The sequence below is a fragment of the Aquila chrysaetos genome, chromosome 3 (genome assembly GCF_900496995.4).
Source record: "Aquila chrysaetos chrysaetos chromosome 3, bAquChr1.4, whole genome shotgun sequence".
NCBI lineage: Eukaryota > Metazoa > Chordata > Aves > Accipitriformes > Accipitridae > Aquila > Aquila chrysaetos.
This window is the reverse complement of record NC_044006.1, coordinates 12074142-12093134: the sequence shown is the minus strand read 5'-3', so window position 1 is coordinate 12093134 and position 18993 is coordinate 12074142. Positions and strand designations below refer to the sequence as shown.

General features: G+C 40.4%; 1 protein-coding gene across 1 annotated transcript in view; it reads left to right on the top strand.

The window, feature by feature from the left end:
- Positions 1-18993, top strand: part of TOP1 (DNA topoisomerase I) — a 76368-nt gene that overhangs the window by 21329 nt on the left and 36046 nt on the right. Inside the window, exon 3 of the mRNA XM_030009199.2 lies at positions 9239-9341. Coding sequence (XP_029865059.1) covers positions 9239-9341 — 103 coding nt within the window. The remainder of the gene's footprint in view (positions 1-9238; positions 9342-18993) is intronic.

Sequence of the window (18993 nt, the reverse complement as noted above, 5' to 3'; positions counted from 1 at the left end):
AGCTATTAATTTAGCCTTTCTGTACTGATCAAACATGTATTTTCATGCTTTATAAGGCTTCCTCAGTCTTGTCCTTTGTGTAATATTGTCTACTGCAGTTCTACTTGCAGTGATTTTATGAGTTTGTTACACAGCAACTAAGATCTGCTGCAGAATAGGCGTATGTGAACGTGCCACCTCTTTCAGAAGAGACCATGTAAAAAAAGGCACTGACAAGTCATTCCTGCTGCTGTCTACACGGTTAGTTGTTTTGCTGCAAAATGCTTGCAGTGTAGCAGTTTAAGGTCAGCATCCCTTTACCACATAGCTATCTCAATTACTTAAGCATTTAATTACCTGCAGAGTGTTAGGTACTTCCCCAGCAGGTGAAAAAATGAGGTGCACAGAAAATAAGTGATTAATCCAGTGTGGCTGAAAAAAAAATTTGAAGAAGGGCTCAAAATGTGCACTAAAGAGTATCTGTCCTTCTCTTGCAGGATGTCTTGCTTACCTACCCAGCTTCCCTGCAGGTTGGTTTAGATTGATGAAATGCCAGCAGTGACATTTCCTTCAGGTTAACTTCATGTCCCAGAGGCTTCAGTCACACAAGATAGGAGTGATCAGTCTATTGGGGTTTTTTTGTTTGTTTTTTTCCTGGCCTCGTTAACCTATCCATGCTAAGCTTTTAAAGTTTGGGATGGATAAATGAGTGTACAGCTTAGCTTGCAGACTTGGTGCTGTGCCTGCCACGCTCTCTCACTTTTAGCAGTTCTGTCACATTGTTTACCTCTCTTCTGTAGATTGAAGTTGCCCTGGGGTTTCAGTGGAGCAGAAGGTGTGTTGATCTTGTTTTGGAAACTTTTGTGTTTTTAGAAAGCTGTGTAAGATCCTTGCTTGCATAATAAAATTTCCCCCCTGCCCACGTCAAGATTCATCACCAAGTTATTCCACGGGTAACTTCCTTTCCCTTTGTTCAACAGCGAGAAATACAGGGCCTTCAAATTACAAGATTAATGAAGAATGCAGTAACTAAGGGGTCTGTCTTGTTCTGAAGCCAAGTTTCCCAGCACAGTCCTTTTAAGGAAAAAGACATAATATCTGTCTGTCCCTGTAGTATCTTTTGCCTCAAGTAACTACTGAAGTGTGGAGAGGGGTTGTAAGGTTGTTGGGTTTACTCTGTTTCTATCAAAAGTACCAAGTTTTCAAGCTTTGGCAGAATTGGGTACCATGTGGTGTGGTCAGTTCTGGCTCAGCCTGGAAGGAATTTTGTCTCGGAGTAACTATAGCCTGGAAAATAGGTTGACTCAAATCTATTCAGAGATGATATATTTCTCCATCTGAACCCTTAGAAAAAGGAAGAACGCACTCTGGTGGAGTCTTAGTAATAAAGTTCCTGCCTTAGAAAGGATAAAATGTTTTGTTATTCTGCTGTACTTTTCCAGGCTCTCTTTTCATGAAGCTTTTACGCTTTTTTTTTCCTACTCTTGTATGATTGGAAAATGAACAACTGAAGATCTAAGCTTTGCAACCAAGACCTGCTTTGTGTGTTCTCCTTGTGGTTAGTCAAAATTAATTCAGTTGTTTTGCAGTAAACTATAAAACTCAGATTTTATTCTGGTTTATGGAGTGAAACAGTGAGCACTGTTGAAGTGTCAGTCTCCCTGAACTGGTGTACCTGACCCAGTGATGCACCTGAAGTGAAAAAAGTTAGTGATAGCACAGTAATTGTACTTCATTTGAATAAAGAAGGAATTTAAGGATTTAGAAACAGCTTTCTGCAGCAGTGTTGATTGTGGAGATGTCTTTCAACACTGGTGAAGGGTTGCGTGTCAAGTTGCTTTTGAAAGGTATGTCTGTGCTATTAAGTATGGCACTCTGAGGAAGCAGAAGCCTGACTGTCTTGTTTCAGTATCATTGTAGTTTCCTCTCTTGACACCTACTGAAAACCCAGGTCCTGCTTCTTTTATTGAATTTCATGCTTAGGTTGTGTGGGGTTCAAGTCATGGTCTTGGTGTTTCAGTCACTCTCATTTCAGGATTCCAAACATTTTGCAGTCAGCTACTGGAGAAAAAAAACAGCACAGCAAACAGACCTGCAATACCTTTCCAGGGTAAATGTTTCATGTGTATTCTGTAGTTGTGTAAATAGGGCCGTTAGGCCAGTAAGTGACATATCCAGTTTCACATTGAAAGTTTATTTTAGATTATGATTTTCTGCTCCAGTGTATCATCCACAATACCTTCGTCTCTCTCTGAACAGTGCCTTCTGGGTATGTTTTTCTGCTTTTGACACTTTTAGCTGTATATAGATGTTTTCCAGTTTCTGTATCTTTCATACCTACAGTTCTGTTTTCTTTCAGTCTGCCTTACTTTATTGGGGAAGGTGTTGTCTCTGATACCTGGATGCAGTTCTGTTTTCTGTCCAGGAGCTTTTCCTCCTCCTTTTTTGGGCTACAGCAATGGCAATGCATTTAAACAAACTCTAGAAACACTGTGTAATCAGTTACTGGAACACCATGATCATACTGTGACTTCCTCCAACTGCAATACAAATATTTTAGAAGAGTTTAAACCTCTTCCAGACTGGCTAGGTGGGATTGTTGCACATGCCTTTAAAACTGTTAAATCAAAACATGTAAAGTCAGATGACTAGTCCACAGTCATAACCTAACAGTGAGGATCCTGATCCCCTATGCCTCAGATTGTGCCACTTTCTCCATATGGTTGCTCTTGTGAGCCATATGGGGGTCTGCAAATGGGCTTTTTCATCTCTGCACAGTGGTTGCTTTCTTAGGTGAACAGTTTATAAATTGACTAGAACCTCACAGAGCAACATTTACATGTCAGATTACTGTGCCTACTTAGGTTATCTACTAACCCCATCACTATTCATGTTAAAGATCTTGGGTAATGAATAAATGTTACAGTCTTTCTACTTGCTGATATAATGCATATATTGTAAAAGTTAGTGCAACACTAAACCATTTTGACCAGATGCCTAAGGCAAAAGTACATGTTCTTTACCAGGAATATGAAGAGTATTTTAGATGCTTCAAACTACATTCACATGTTTGAACATTCATAGCCCTTCTTGGCATCATTTCAGCAACTGAACCTTGATAATTTTATTATTTGTCTTTTAATACCCAACATACAAGAAATTAAAACTCTAAAAGTATATGATTTGGCAAAATAAATGGTAACAAATGGTAAAACCTGAGTAACTTGAAAGTAAGAGGCCTTTTTCTGATAATCTGCAGTTTTAAGATGACTACTTTTGAGGAGAGCCTGTGGGGGAGGAGAAGAATCAGTAAGAATCAGTAAAATTGTTTCATTTGGGTCATACAGAGTCTTTTTGCTTTTCTTACTTTTGCATCACAACAGGTGAGAAGGAAATCAGCCTAAATAGTAAAAAGGCTGCAGTTGTGGAGTAAATTTGTCTAACATGGAGGTGGTGTTTCAGCTGAGAAGGGACTAACCATTTCTCAAGTGACAGGAAGGCTCATGAGAAGTTTTTGAACTTGACCAGCTTTTGAACCTAATCCAGTGTTAATGAATTACCTCCCTTCCAGCTGCATAATTTAGCAGTGGAACTGGAGAAGTCTTTTTTTTTTTTTTTTTTTTTTTTTTTTTTTTTTTTTTTTTGTTAAGACTTTCTTCTTCTTTCCAGAGGAGATGCTGAAAAGACCTTGCTACTTTCGTCATACATGTCCTCTGTGCTGATAGTAAAGGGCTTCTTGCTCATGCTTCAGGTTCGGGATGGCTGAATATACCGGTAATAGAGAGAGCACAGTACTTGTACAGACCGATGATCCTGAAAAAGTCTTGAGAGCTTGTATGTGTCTCTTGTAACAAGTAACTAATATCGAGGCATTGGACTTAAATTGGGGCAGAAATTTCAGCCGCTCATCTGAAGCAGAAGTGTTATTGGAGTAACAAGTTAAACATGTTTTTCTTAGTTGGTAAAGTGATTAATTTTTCATGCTGTGTCTTCAGATTTGGGCACAGATTTCAGTCCCAAGAATCAAGTAAGCTTAAATCATATTTCTGGACATCAGTATAGACAAGCATTGAGATGAGGCTTTGTACGGATAAAATACCAGCATACATACCAGTTGAGTTATTTCTAGGCTGTTTAACAAGAGGAAAGGCAATTGGGGTGTTGCTGAAACCAGAAGAAAAATACAAAAAGTCCTTATCCCCCAGAACCTAGTAAAACATTTCAAAAGAACAAAGACTGCTGGCAGAAACCTTTCTGTAAGCAGGTTAATGAGGGATTCAAATTGTGCCCACAAAAACTTACAAGAAGGTGAACTGAAAGACAGCAAATATGGAAGGTTAATAGATTTATCTGGAAAAGCTACTGTTGACCAGAAATTTGGGTTACCAGGTGTTAATTTGCCAGCTAGCTCACTTAATTTAGGAGAAATGAGAAGGGCCAGATTGTTGCTCATATCTTTTTTCAGTTCGTTTAAAAAAAAAAAAATTCTAGTGCAAAATTGTGACAATGGCATAAAATGCAAGCGGGATAAAACGGCATCTTTAGCACCCTGTATCATGTGCCAGTGATACTCTCCCAAATAATATTGATAGCTGTACACTGATTGGGTATACGAGAACTTATGCCCCTCTCTGGGATTTCAGTATTTTATTAGAAAAGTTGCTGTCAAATCTGACATATTAATGTAGGAAGTAGGCCTACTTCCCTTGATTGTGGTATGTAAGTAATCTTTTGGGGATGGGGCGCAGAGAGTGGTGTTCAAAAGTGTTTTAAAAGCAAATGAATTTGTCTCATGAATTAAAACAGTATAGTTCCACATAATTGTTTTGTCACCAGACTGATCTATAAAGCCAGGGGCCATTCTCATTGTGAAAGGAGACTTGCCTTTGGTGTCTGTTGGTACTCTTCCTCTCCAGGTGGCAACTGCCTGCTGGAGGGTGGCTTTCTTCATCTCTGTTCTTGTCATGCTGTACTTAGAGATGCCTAACCTTTTACAGCTCTGTTCCTGGATAAAGAGTAAAACTGCACTGTTCCAGTAATACGTATATACAAGTATTGCAAATAGGGTTATGACTCAGCCTTTCCCCAGAGACTTAGCGGTGGAGTGAAGGCGGGGGGGGGGGGGGGGAACGAGAGGGAGAAAACAGAGCCACAGACCAAAAGTGCTTAGAATTTCCCATCCTTAAATCAGGCATCCTTGTAATTAAACAGAGTTGAAAGATGAATCAATGTACAAAAATGCAGAGCTGCTTGTGATTGTTGGGGGTACAGGGGGATGGCAGGAATAGTACCAGGACTGTGGTAATCTTTTGGACACATACCAGGCTCAGCATTAACAGACAGAGAGCCAGTGCCAGAGACATCAAGCTTTCTAGAACAGAAGAGATGCCTGAAGCTCTGGGTTAGAGGATACTGAAGGGAGAGCCTTAGGGGTAATGGATCCTTACCCAGTGAGCATAACCCCTGTCCCCACTGTAGCCTTGATGCTGGAAAGAGACTTTTCAATTTCTGAAATCCTTAAATATCACAGGAGCTTTTGGGGGTTTGAACTTTGCTCACAGTAGACAATGGATTTTGCTAATGCTTTTGGAGAAGGAATAGTATTTATCTCCTTGTTCAGTGTTAGAGGGAGCAGACATGCTTAATGGAAGACATAAAAGGCAGGAAACAAATTTGAAAGCATGATAATGTCTGACCTCATTCTGTAGCTCATGTGAGACTGGACCTAGTCAACTGCTAACCAGCTGCAAGCTGGGAGAGAGTTACTGGAGGCTGGAAGATTCTTCTAGGAATCAATATGCTAAATATATCAAAGAAGATATATTACAGACAGGAACATTTCTGTTGATTGCTTCTGTGTTGATGAGGTTTGGTGCGAGGTGGCCCACTGTGTCTTAAACTTTTGTTCCCCATTTGGTTATCTGTTGCCTGTGTAATTCAGTTGGACGTGATGCTGTATTGCTTTCTGTGAAGCGGGTACACGAACTGGAGTGAAATGGCTAAACTTGTTTTGTGTCAGCCACCAAATAACCATCAACTTGGACTCCTACATGAAACCAGTCTGGAACAAAGCACTTTTGTGTGATATGCCAAAAAAAGAATTATGTGCTTTTTAATGACCCAGTCTCCTGAACTTCATCCAGCTCCACCCTCAAAAAAAAAAAAAAAAAAGAGACCAAGAGCTTTAATGCCTTCTGAAGACATACATGAAGACATACATATGTCAGCTCAACTGAAGCAACTTCAACTCCTTTGAAGTCTTCATTCTTAACCTACCTCACGGCATTGTGTCAGAAAGCAACACCATTGAGTCTGAATACTAGGCAAATATTCCAGAACAATTCAATTCTTAGGAGACATGTCTGGGAGGTAATACACTTACCTCCATGGAAGTACTGAATTCAAAGTATTGTCCAGTGTGAGAGGCCAAGTACCTCTCCAGCCTTGGCTGCACTTGGGTGAAAGCTCTCCTGCCAGTTTTTCCCTTCTGCATTCAAGACCGTATGCAGAACCTCCTGTTCCCCAGCCACTTTGGCCTGCCTTTTAGCCAGAATACCTCTATGAAAGACTTTCCTACTAGAAATCCTTCGGTAGGCGGCAAAGGAAAGCTGAGCGGTGACAAATACTAGCAAGCAGAGCTAGTCTAACTGGTCAGGCACTTTTTTTGCTGCTGTACCAGGCTTTAATTGTCTGAAAATACCAAATCATTGTAAGCAGTGCAGGGGAACTACTTTTCAAGAGCAAATATTAATTTCAGCTGGAAAGCACGAGTCAGCTGGAAGGGAATCTGGTGATGAAGGTAAAAGACTGTTCTGTTTTCTGCTTTTTTTGTGAAAAATAATCTTGTGGTTCTAAGCACTAAAGAGAATAGTATTGAGTTCAGTTGCACACATTTTCCATCGATTGGTTGGTAGAAAAAAATTGACTCTATGTTGGTCTGTGCCTCCTTAAAAAGCAAGTATGTTATAAAATGAGTGTACATAGTTCTATGTATAGCATCATGATGGTTTTCCTAGCAATTTACCTATTCATCAAGTGTAAATAGATGGCTGTTCACTTCAGCTGGTGCTTTAGGAATCAATGAGTAAACTCTCTGTGGAATAAAACCCAGGCAGTTTGCAAACAGCCTGAGTTTCCAGCTACTGGCTGAACTGAAGAATCTTAAGTGTGAAACGCACTGCAAAAACATTTTTGCCAGTGAAATGTGTGTTGTCCTGGTGGGAAGAAGGGTACTGAGAAATTGCTTCTTGGCAGTTCAGAGAGTGTAGGTGTCCGGTCCCCACACAGTTTGCCAGAGATGCCTGCAAAGCTCTGCCTGCTGTGAAATAGATGTTGCTGTTTAGGTACTTGAAAACTCTTAGGTGTTTTAAGCTGTAACACCAAATGTTCCACATAACCTGCCATGTGCCTGTATATCAAAATATAGAAAACTAAATCTTGTGCTTTAAATGTATCTGCTGTATACACTAAAGCACTAGGAAGTGTCTCCAGGTTCAGGAGGATTGAGGAAAGATGCAGAAGGCAAGTTGGAGGCTTGAATGTCAGCATTCATATGTTGTTCTATGTCGTCTTACTGCAGGTGTCTGAAAACAATACCTGAAGTTATAGAAAGCAATAGATTAAAATCATATCCTGTGGAAATGTGACTGTGGGTATGTTTCCACTAAAACCAGTTGAATGTTTTGAGGCTATAAGAGCTGGTGTCAGTTAAGGAGAAAAATGAATTTGTGGCGAAAGACTTGGAGTCGGGAGGATGAGGGTTGTTCCTGGCTCTGCAATGCATTTCCCATGTGACTGTGAAAGTCACAAAATCCTTGTGTTGCAGTTTCCTATTCTTAGTGCAGGGATAGTAGCCTTTTTAGAGGCACAGTAACATCTTTACAATTAATTAAGCATTAATACCTTACATCCAAGATCTCTGGAGGAAATTCTCACCCTATGAGCTGAAAACAGTTGCCAAAGTCAGCACAGTCTTTTAGGTATCCCAAGGAGCTTACTTAATTTTAGTTACTTTGAGAAGCATGTTAAAAAAAAAAAAAAAACAAAACAAACAAAAAAAAACCCCACCCCAAAACTACCAAACAAAAAAAGCCAAAAAAACCCAAACAAAACAAAAAAACAACAACAAAACCAGAAAAAAATCCCACAACCACCAAAACCTGTGGGGGAATCTTTGGGCATGCACACATTCTTCCCAAAATTAGTGACCATCACTGTAAATGATAGTGTCTTTTGAGGTGGGTTTGAAGTGCTAGTTCAGCCTCAGCTCCTTTTTGATCTACTTACAAAGAATGTTTAAGGACCTAAAGATACTTGTAAATTAATTTATTTACAATTCAACTATGTTGCTCTTTTTCTGTGCTGGATCTGTTTCCTTGGTGCTTTAAAGGACTTTATTGTACAGTACAGTTGTCACTGAGGATGAGAAATGTCACTTGCAGTAGAAATTGATACCAATAAAGTTACTGTGTTCATGTAGATTTACTTGAGTGCCATCTCCCATTTCTGACCTGTCACTTAATTTGGACCAGTCCTAACCTGTATAGGTGGGTTACGACCAGCACATACTCATTACAGCTGTCATGCTGGATTTTCTTGGTGGGGCTGTTGTCAGAGGGAGGTAAGTGTCTCCTGCAGAAGAGAAGCATGAGGAGAGAATTCCTAATCCTCTTTTCACCCTTTCTTTTCCTCTTCCCTCATTACTCCGCCTTTCCCTTGCTGTGTGCCTGTCATGTCATGCAGTGTTGGGGATAAGAATAAGATGCTTTTAATTTGGGGGGGTGGGGTGGTGCTGGTTTGTCTAGACTACATACTTGTGGAAGTAGCAGTCTAAATTCTATGATCCAGCAGGCCTAACATTTCAGCTTTGTGCTCTGTTCTTGTATCCTTATAATCTATTTGACATTAAATACTTACAGGCATAGGAAGCTAGGTTTCCCATCTGCCAAATAAGATTGAACTTGCTATAGCCATACTTACCTATTTAATAAGAAGGGTTGCATTTCTTCAGGGTTTGTAAAGCATTTAAAGGTCATTGAACTAAAGACCATATAAACGCAGCTGTTGCCAAGATGAATTAACTTGTGCTGCAGGAACAATGAATCTATTTAGGACCTCTGAAACTAAGATTTTTTGTTACAAATTTTGAAGGACAGAAAATACTGGTATGGGGTGGGGAAAAATGCAGAGGTTCATGAGGGAGGCGTGGAGTTTTCTCCCAACTTCATGTCTTAATTTTTTTTTGCCTCTCTGCTTGCAGATTCTCACAAACACAAAGATAAACACAAAGACCGAGAACACCGGCACAAAGAGCACAAGAAGGACAAGGAAAAAGACCGTGAAAAGTCCAAGCACAGTAATAGGTGAGGAAGAAGTCAATGAAGTCCTCATAGGTTAAAACACTGTTGCACATGCAGCCTCACAAGAATCACTCTGATAATAAATGAGGATGGAATTGCTACCTTTTGAATGTGGTTTATATGAGTGTAGGTGCTTTAAGCCTAACTTCTGTCATTGCATGCATTTCCATATGGGTAGCTGAAGTAGTGTATCTTGCAAATGTGAGCCAATACTAATGTCTAAAAGATTATCGTAGCTTAGTGTTAAGGGCATTGAAAACTAGTTTAACCCCATTTTCATGAAGATTGATCAATTTTATTCATAATCTTTTGTGTGTGGTTCCAATTGTTTGTCAGAAATGCGGAGCTCTCTTGAGTGTTGGTATAAGCCCCACTGTTTCAGCATAAATGAACCTGATGTGACTACTCAGCCTCCTAATAATTAGAAATGTCTAGAAAGGTGGTCCCCCAGAATGACGGTGATGTCCTTGGCCTGCTGCCACAATGGTTGAATATCTCACTGTGAGGCAGTGTTCTGAACTTCTGCAGGGTTAGATGATGAATTTGAAAGGATTGCATGCTGTTTTGTCTGATCTGATCGATACACTACACTGCCACTGTATGGGGAAGGTGTTTCATGCCAGTCACCTACCTTATCCTCCACACTGAACATGAACACTTTCTTACTTGCGATGACCTGTAGCTCTTGAGGTGGTGGTGAGTTGTGAAATTGTCCAGTTGATACCCAAGCCTAGGCTGTGAACTGCAAGAACCAGGATGTGCAGGTGTGTCTGTGGTGATTTGGTGTGATGGAGCACAGGGTGAGTACATCACACACAGGATGTTACTCAGAAAATCTTTTGTAGTTGTAACTCCTGACATGCAAGTGCCATGGAGCTTACATTGACAATGAAACTTGCAAAAAAACCCAGTCCCTGCAGGGTAAGTTTCTGTTGTGAAACTTGGTGAATGGCAGATAGTGTTTGTGTTACGGCCAAGCAAGTGTTACTAACTAATTGCTATGCAACTGTGATAACACAACCTAAAAATTAATAAAAAAGCTTGTGTTAACAATGATTTCTATTAAAAAGAAGTATGGAAAGGAGGAGAGAGAGTCTCTGCTGAGCAGTGGGTTTGTTTTATTGGGGTCGCACTTTATCTGAGTTTTCTGTGATCTTTTGAGAAGTTGCACAACCTTACTGTTCCATAATATGTTTTTTCTTTGGTTTTTTTTTTTGAAAGTAAATGGTTGACGGGGCGGGGGGGGGGGGAGTGTAAATCTAGGCCAAATAACTTGCAGCATTTACTGGCTTCCACAGCAAAGATGAAATTCTATGGACACATTGTTTGCACTTTTCTTTGCTCACATATCTATATTGTCTTGATTTCTGATTTTCATTCTTCTGATCTTCAAGCATACACCCCAAAATTGACCGTCTTGCATTTCCAAATGTTCATTGCTTCACTCAAAAAACCCTTCTCCAGCAATTTTAGCAAAGTACATCCTTTTGTAAGGAGTAATTTAAGCACTATCTTTAAGTTTCCAGAATTCATTAGTGATTTGACCTTATTTGTGTAGGAATGGTCAGTGTATTTTTAACTGGAAGAACTAATTATGGCTTATATCTTGACTCTGCATGCCACTGATTGTGTAAACAATAAATACCAAACCGAGGAAAGGAGATAAGAATGGCTAATACGTTTTGTGAGGTGTAGCTCATGAGATGATGTGTAATCATGCTTTATCTTGAAGTAATTCCTTCCTCCCTACAGTGTTGCCTTGAAATCCCTGTGAGAAAGGCGGTGTGTTTTCTAGGCACTGTGCCTAAAGCTTCCAGTCACTTTTCATTTATCTATTAAGTGTTCGTTTTTCCTATGAGCACAATATACTGCATCTTTGAGTCCCATAATAGGGTACACCAATGTGGATGGCATGACTGAGTGCATGCATGTGCAGGGGGTTTGTTCAAGGCATGCTTTGGGGAGAGATTACATAATATTGCTTTGCCCCTCAGGCCCCTACAAAAGGTGGGACTTCACTTCCCCAGGCTGAGTGCACAGCTTGCAGAAGTTTTCAAAAGTTATGTTTTCTCCCTTTCAAAACTGCCACCTTAAAAATGAACGTACTATAGTGCTGAATCAAGAGATCTGGTCTTGAAGGTGGTACTCGGGGAAGATAACATACGCGGACATGTGTGTGGTGCTCTGGTTCGATCACTCCTTCAGGAGTCCTCTAAAATCTTCACTGCCCCGTTGATGTTCAGTCACGCACAGGATACATGGCTGCTTGCTGTGTGAAGCCAGCTGACTTCTAAGACAAACTTTTTAGAAATAACTGAAATTCAAGCACTTCTTCCCCAAATCCTTTGAGTCAGCTGTCATCCATGTAATTCCATAAATATAAGTTGTGTCTGTGAGGATTAGGTTTAGGTAATTATTGTCCTGTGAAGGAGATAGCCCAGCAGCTCACAACCTGGGGGTGGAGGTGGAGGAAGATCTGTGGTGAGCAGGGAGTTGCTTAGAGGGGAGCTGCTGGAAGGACCTGAATGGAGGACATGCTTGTGGCCAGGTGACCGTCCAGTGTTCACATGGAAGGTGTGAATCCAAGGATGGCGGAGGCCGGACTGGTGAGTTATGGGATAGGACGGGGAAGGGCTGAAGCAAGCAGAGTTTCAGTTTGGGCTCTGTTACTACAGTCACTGTACCAAAATACTTTCCTGGACAGAGCCAGGAATTCAGACAGAAAAGTCTGAATTTGAGAATGGCCTATTGACTGTCCAGTGTCCATCACTATCATGCTGCTAAGCAGATGGATTGCACTGGAGAGGGGGCATTTGATCACTTTGCCATTTTTAATAGCTTTTAATTTTGCCAACAGTGGGAAGGGAGGAAATTGCTTTGTGGGGAAATACTGGAGAATTGTCCTCTTTCAGAAGGGCTTTTAGCTGCGATATAACAAGACCAAAAGCAAAATTGTTCTTGGGGGAAGAAGAGTGATGGCTCTGTGATTGCCTACACTTCATTAGTTTTGAAAATCTTGGCTTAGCCCTTTAGCCCTTTGAATGGCTCTATTATAGTTGTAGGTCCAGTTTATTTTGATACTTGGTTGTCATGGCTATCACTGCTGAAAAAGATTCCTCACGTGGAAGTGTAGAAGGAAATGGAAGAAGTGCATCGTCGGCTGTCCTTACTAAACAGGGATACTAATTTTTCAACCTGTCCACTGCTTAGGCGAAGGTTTTTCTTGACACTGAGCTGGTAAATGTCTATCCTCCCCAGTGTCAGCCAGTTATGCTTGCAAGCAAACTGAAAGGTGTTGCATTTTTAGATTGTTAGCAAATGGGTTCAAAACCCATGGAAACTCTTCGCTTGGAAGATTTTCAGACAGGTTAGAAAAATCTGTTTTTCAACTGTGCAGCTAGGAGGGGTTTTCTTGGTGACACACTTGTATCAATTTTGGCAACAAGTCACATACTGATGGATCTGTTTTCATGATGCTCTCTCCACAGCATGACTTTCATTTGAAAAGCAGTTACTTTCTCACCCATTGTTCAAATGGCACCTTCACCTTGAAGGGGCACCTTAAGTATTTATTTTTTGGATAATATCTGCTAGGTAGCATACTACTGACAGCAACTGGTCATCAGCAAGTTTGTAACGCTTGTCTTTTTGTAAAAGAAAACTCCTCTTTAAGTTCGACAGCTCTCTTAAGCCCTTTGCGGTCAGATAAGCGGTGAACCCCTATGTGGTACAAGAGATTTTCATGGTTGCTTCCTGTCTCATTACAACTTGTTGTAAAGACTCTACTGGGTCAAAGGTCTTGTTTTTATAAACAAAGGTGACAGTGCCCCTTCCAAAACCCAGCCCTGCAGCAGTGCCACCATGTTACTGTCCCTCCACTGTGACCATCCAGTACCTCCTGTCTGCAGCAAAAACATCAGCAGAACCCAACTGCAGGGGACTGCAGCAGACCTCCGAGAGCCTCTCCCCTGCTGAGGATTGTGACAGCCGTTTTGGTAGGGGGTATTTCTTCAAAGAAGAATTTTGAAGGAAAAAACCCAGCCTGTTTGTACTGAAGTTTCTCCTTTGAGAATGAAAAACAAATGAAAAATAGCCATTATTCTGTTAGAAATTAAACAAAAAACTTCCAAGGTAACAAATATTTTGGGATTTTCCATTGGTTTTTTTACCTGTATGGGGGATTTTTAAAGCACCTGATGAAAGCCTGACACCTGTTGCTAAAATTGAAAATTAATCCTTTAGAAAAGTTTATCTTAGATTAATAGAATTGCGTGTAAATTAATAGACTTGCATGTAAATCTTCAGAAAATCCATTCTGTATTTCAGAAAAGCTGCTGTGTTATTGCAAAAGATGTGCTGTATCTTTGATAATTCTCAAAGAGGTTGAACAGTGCTTTAGCAGAAATCCAAGCCATTGTTGTTGGTGAAACTTGGGTTTGTACCTTTATAGCATTTTATACAGAGTGTGTGAAGAGTCCCCTAATTGCATTCTGAGAAGTACAGTATTGCATTGGACATTGCACACAGTTAAGAGCATTGTCTGGTGGTGTTTGAAGCAGATCATTTTTATGTCTGTCTGTAATAGTTACACAATTTCATTTCCTGCCCTGTACTTAAAAAAGGCTTTTAAAATAAAACCTGCATCAAGAAGGCAGAACTCCTCAAATGCAGGAGAATAAATGTTTCCTGTATCCAGACTTTGAAGGATCTAAACTGCCAAGATAAGTCTCAGAAATACCTAAAATAGATAAATTTGATTTCATATGGCAGAAGTGTGTGGAGTGGTATGTAGAACTTCTTAATTTTGCTTCTTGCTTTCTTCCTCTCCCACTCACAAGATGACACTTCTGTATCTTAACCACTCATTTACAGCTGTAGTAAACTGGGAGAGAACATTTGTATGCCTCAGATCTTCTCCATCACCCCTCAAGGAAAGCAAATGCAAAGCCCTCTTAAGAAAAATTCATATCAAAGAATAAATCCACATTGCTATCAAGCAGTCGCTATCAAGCAAAGTGTTTTCTTTTGCTCCTTTTCTCAGCCCTGTACTTACTGATCCCCAAAAGAAAATCTAATACACACCCATTAAATATAAATGTCAGTGGTTAAAAAAATAAAATGAAACAAATCTGATGTGGTAATAGGTTTCTGATCTGTGGCAGATGAGCATTTCAAACAAGTAGACCATGCAAAATAATGAAATAATGGGTCTTTGAAGCCAAGACTTGTTAGAGATTGGTTTAGAAGTGTTCGCAGTAACAAGTGTCTTTCTGCCAGGTGTCTTGGGCTTTGTGCATGGAGTGTGGGCTGCCAGTAGACTGAAGAGTGCAGAAATGGCTGTGACAGGGAATGGGAGTAAAGAGGCTGCTCTTGCAGCACTGATCCATGTTGTCAATGTGACAAGCATCTGAGCTGCAGGAAGAAAAATCTTCTGTCAGATTGCATATTTCCTCCGTTTACTAAATCTCTTGTGATCACAGCTTGAGATGAACTGAAGCGTGGAACATATAAGGGATTTATAGACCTGATCTTCACTGGCATCTTTTAAGTTTTATGGTTTTGCTAGGAAAAACACAGATTCCAGGCATTTGCTAGTCGTGAATGAAGATAAATTTCAGTTTAGACTTCTTGCACACATCCTCTGATTTATTATGTGATCCAGAACTGCTAAGAATTGTGTGCATTGGGGCCAGGAAGAGGCAGGGATATCTGCCATAGGGGAAAAAGCAATTTTAAAAGAAGATTTCAGCACCCCCTGTTCCCTAGCGTGGGTGTTTTTGGTTTCATTCCCTATTTGAGTGCACAGTTCACCTTGATCAGCTTTCTGATGTGATACTGCTTTCCAGTAGTAAAAATTTTTGCTTTTCATTTAGTAGTATGCCTGATTCTCGCACATCCATAGAAGGTGCATGCTAAGCCTCAGCCTCGTCTCAATGTGCTAATATTGTTCTACTTTATAATATTTTTATCAGCTGTTGATTAGTCCAGCTTTTTATCTTGTTTCTTTTGCTGAAGGCTTGATCTATTATCTGTGAAACCTGGTGAAAAGACTCCTTTCAACTCTGGGAAAAGTGGTTTCAGGTTTTTTTATCGTATTGCTGAAATCCCAGCAGAAACATTGGGGCTCACATGTTCATTCCTTGTAATACCATATGATAACCTGCTAACAGTGAGCATAAAATACTGCAAGCCAGCTGAAAACCTGTCCTTCGCTGGAGTGCCTTCTGTTTCTGAAATGCTCCCTGCACAGTCAGCCAGCCGTTCCTTGGTATGCGTTAGTCTGAATATGATCACAGTTTTCCATTAATATTGTATTACGTCAGATGAGATGTGGGCTACGTAACCTATGCTCTGTCCCTATTGTGTTTTTAGATTTCACTAAAATCACAGCTCCCTGTTATTTCACGCTTCAATTGCATTGTAGCAGCTCCTGAGTAGGCAAGAAAAGCTCTGCTTGCAGCGGGTTCTGGTGCTTGCTAGTAGCAGATTCTCAGTCACGAGCTAATTACAGCTGAGAATATGAGACAGAGGAAATAAGAGACACTTTAGATAAAGCATCCTTCCCAGCTTGTGATTTTGAAGCTGGAATGGAAAGGGCCTGGGAAGGGATTATTAATGTACATAAATGGCACCTGAAGAATGCAGTGTTAAATTACTGCAAAGCTGTTGTAGTTTGAAGAAGGAAGCTGTGATCTGCACATCTGCCATTCTTTGGAAACACTTTCCACTTGTGACTTTCCCATGTGATCGTAGCCTGAGCAGCTGCTGCCAGGTGCCTGTTCTCCCTTCCTCTCCCTCTCCTCCCTCCTGTCCTCCTGCAGGCATCCTCACTGGGAAATACAGCCATGCTTTCAAGGGAAACGGCTGCTTCTGTTGCATTTACTGCTTCATGCGTTTCAGCCTGAACTCTCCAAGGCCTTCAGATGTCCTTGTTCACACTAAACCTCTAAATGAAAGGCAGTAAGCAAGCTAACAAAAAGGTTGTAGTGCTTTACAAGATGCATTTCTACTCATCTGGCCTTTGTCTGAACTAAGCCAGTACCATGATACATGTCTAGATGGTGTAATCACTGGTTCTGCCTGTATTAGTACGGTGTCCTACTGTACTTTGGTATACCTTTAAAATAAAAGAACAGTGCAGGTTGTCAGCATTAAGCACCTTCAGAGGTGTGAAACTCCAGGTGCTGTTGCAGCAGTTCAACTGTGATGGTCTGGGTGAAAAGGAAGATCTTTTGTCAGCAAGGCTGGGTATTTCTAAAATGGATTGTGAGCAACTGTTTTATGACCCAATTATTCTCTTTTCAGGCTAACTTGCACTGAAGTTTCCCTCTATCTTACAGGGGTTTTGTTGTTCTACTTCGGTGACTTCAAGCTGGCTTGTTGGCAGAGGGGTATGTGCAGGAAAGGTAATGAAGAATCTGCAGTGCTCTGACAAATGAATTCAGGATAAAATTATCTTGGTGCATGTGGTCTTCAGACCTTTTTGTTTGGTTGTGTTTGGTTTCTTTAAAGAAAAGTGAATTTTTTTTTTTCTCAGTTTTCAATCAGCCAGGAAGACAGACTACTGATCTTTAAATTGTTCCCAGTCCCTCCTAATAATAGCTTTGGGGTTGTCTGGAAATAGCTTTCTGATAGAAGGCTGAAACTCCTTCTTCAGGGTAAGGATGGCATCCTGTTGCCTTCTCTTTTCTTTTGAGATTAATGTGGTGGTAAATTGTGTTCCCCTGGAGGCTCGCGTAACTATCTTAGCCAAATGAAAGACCAAAGCAGCTCAGCTTGCTGACTGAAGTTAATATCTGAGCAACTTGCTTTGCTTTTGGAGGAAAAGAAAGTTACTCTTCTCAGGGTTGTGGCTTGAGGCCTTTGTTATCAGCACATTTCCAAATCAGCTTTTCTGGGAGATGCAGATTTTAAGCCCTCTTAGGGAAGAGGGGCATATGCCTTCATCATTGCCCATGTGAGAAAATTTTGGACTGAGTTGTTGAAATCAGAGCTGTGGTCCAGTGTCTAGAAACACATAGGGCTGACAACCAGTCTACTTGCAAATGAGGGAAAGAAATTTATGCTCTAGTAGCATATGAAATCAGATTTTTATCTGGGGTATTTCTTCCAGTCACATACCAGGAGCAGCAGCAGCAAGCAGGACCTCAGGGGCTAGCCACCAATACTGTTGTTTTGAAAATGAAGCTGCAGAGTGAAACTGGAGACAGAGTTTCCTTGGGTTATCTGAGCCCACATTGCTTTGGTGAGAAGTTTACTGCTTGCTGCAGAGCAAAGGGGAAGGATAGTCTTGTGATTAAAAAATAAAAACAAAAAAACCCGACAACGAAGGCTGAGTCAGGAATCCAGACTTCTTGATTTTTACTCCGGTGCTAAAAAATCTTAGCTTTAGATTAGATTGCATAACAAAGGACCTTTCCAGTGGTGTCCACTTACTCTCTTTTGAGAGGGATGTTATTTGAGCTTCTACTTAAGCAAGCCTAAGTTCTTAGCACTTTTTTATTCTAGCCATAGTCCATAAGCATTCAACACATAAAAATTGTCACTGCTTCTCTAGGGCAATGGGATTTTCTGCCTTTTTCAGTATTAGCTTTGCAGATGTAGACTGTCATCTATTAATTTGCTTTTAGTCATGTTTTATGTACATCAGAGCTCTACCAGTCACATACTGAAAGCTAGTGCTTTTGGCTGCTAGCAAAAATGAGTATGGTGCTTTTGAAACCTTAAAGTTTTTTTTTCCTTTTTTTTTTTTTTTTTTTTTTGCTATTCCAAACACCCAAGCAACAGACACTGCCATGAACTTTACCTTAGAGAACTAACTCCATCGATTGCAGTGTGTACCATGCTTTGAAGATGCAAATTGTTGTCTGAGTAAAGCGTGTTATTTCAGGTAGGATTTAAATACCAAATAAGAACCAGAAAAAAGTCAGAAAATAGAAACAAGTAGACTTGTAGAGAACAAAATGGGTCTAAGCCTTGCGTGTTTGTTCGTTATGGTTTTTTTCTTGTATGGTGATATACCTTTGTAATTGTAAAAAAATATTTGGCAAATGAGGTACCTAATATACAGATAACAGTATAAGATACCAAGTCAGAATTTCCAGACCTTTCTGAATTCAGAAATGAGTAGTAACATGTGTGGGGTTTGTGCTTTCAGACAGTCAATGAATCTAGTTGGAGCAAAGGAAAAGGAAATACGTGTCGAGTCTGAGATACTGATGAATAAACAGGGTACAGAAACTGGGATGTCAAATCTGAGCAAGAGTAGCAGGCATCTCGTGGATTTCCAAGATCCAGTGTCAGGATGTTCTGTGTACGTACTTGCATGTCCTGATCACACAGTGTACATAACACGATCTGCTGGGTAAGAATAGTTTGCAGTTGTTGAAGCTTCACTCACAGACAACATGTGGTGCTGTGTGTCTATCTACAAGAATTTCTGGAGTGCTGGTTGCCTTCTAGTGTTTAGATACTGCTTTACAGTTTTATATGTAGTATAAAGAGGTTGCTAGAGAGTTAAAATGAAACTGGTTTCTCTTCCTACTTACCCCTTTTAATGTGACATAGTACATGAATATACTGATTTCCTTCAGATATGGATTTTCATGGTTTAGCTGCTCAGGCTTGAAAGGCTGGTGTGTATTTATTGGAGTGT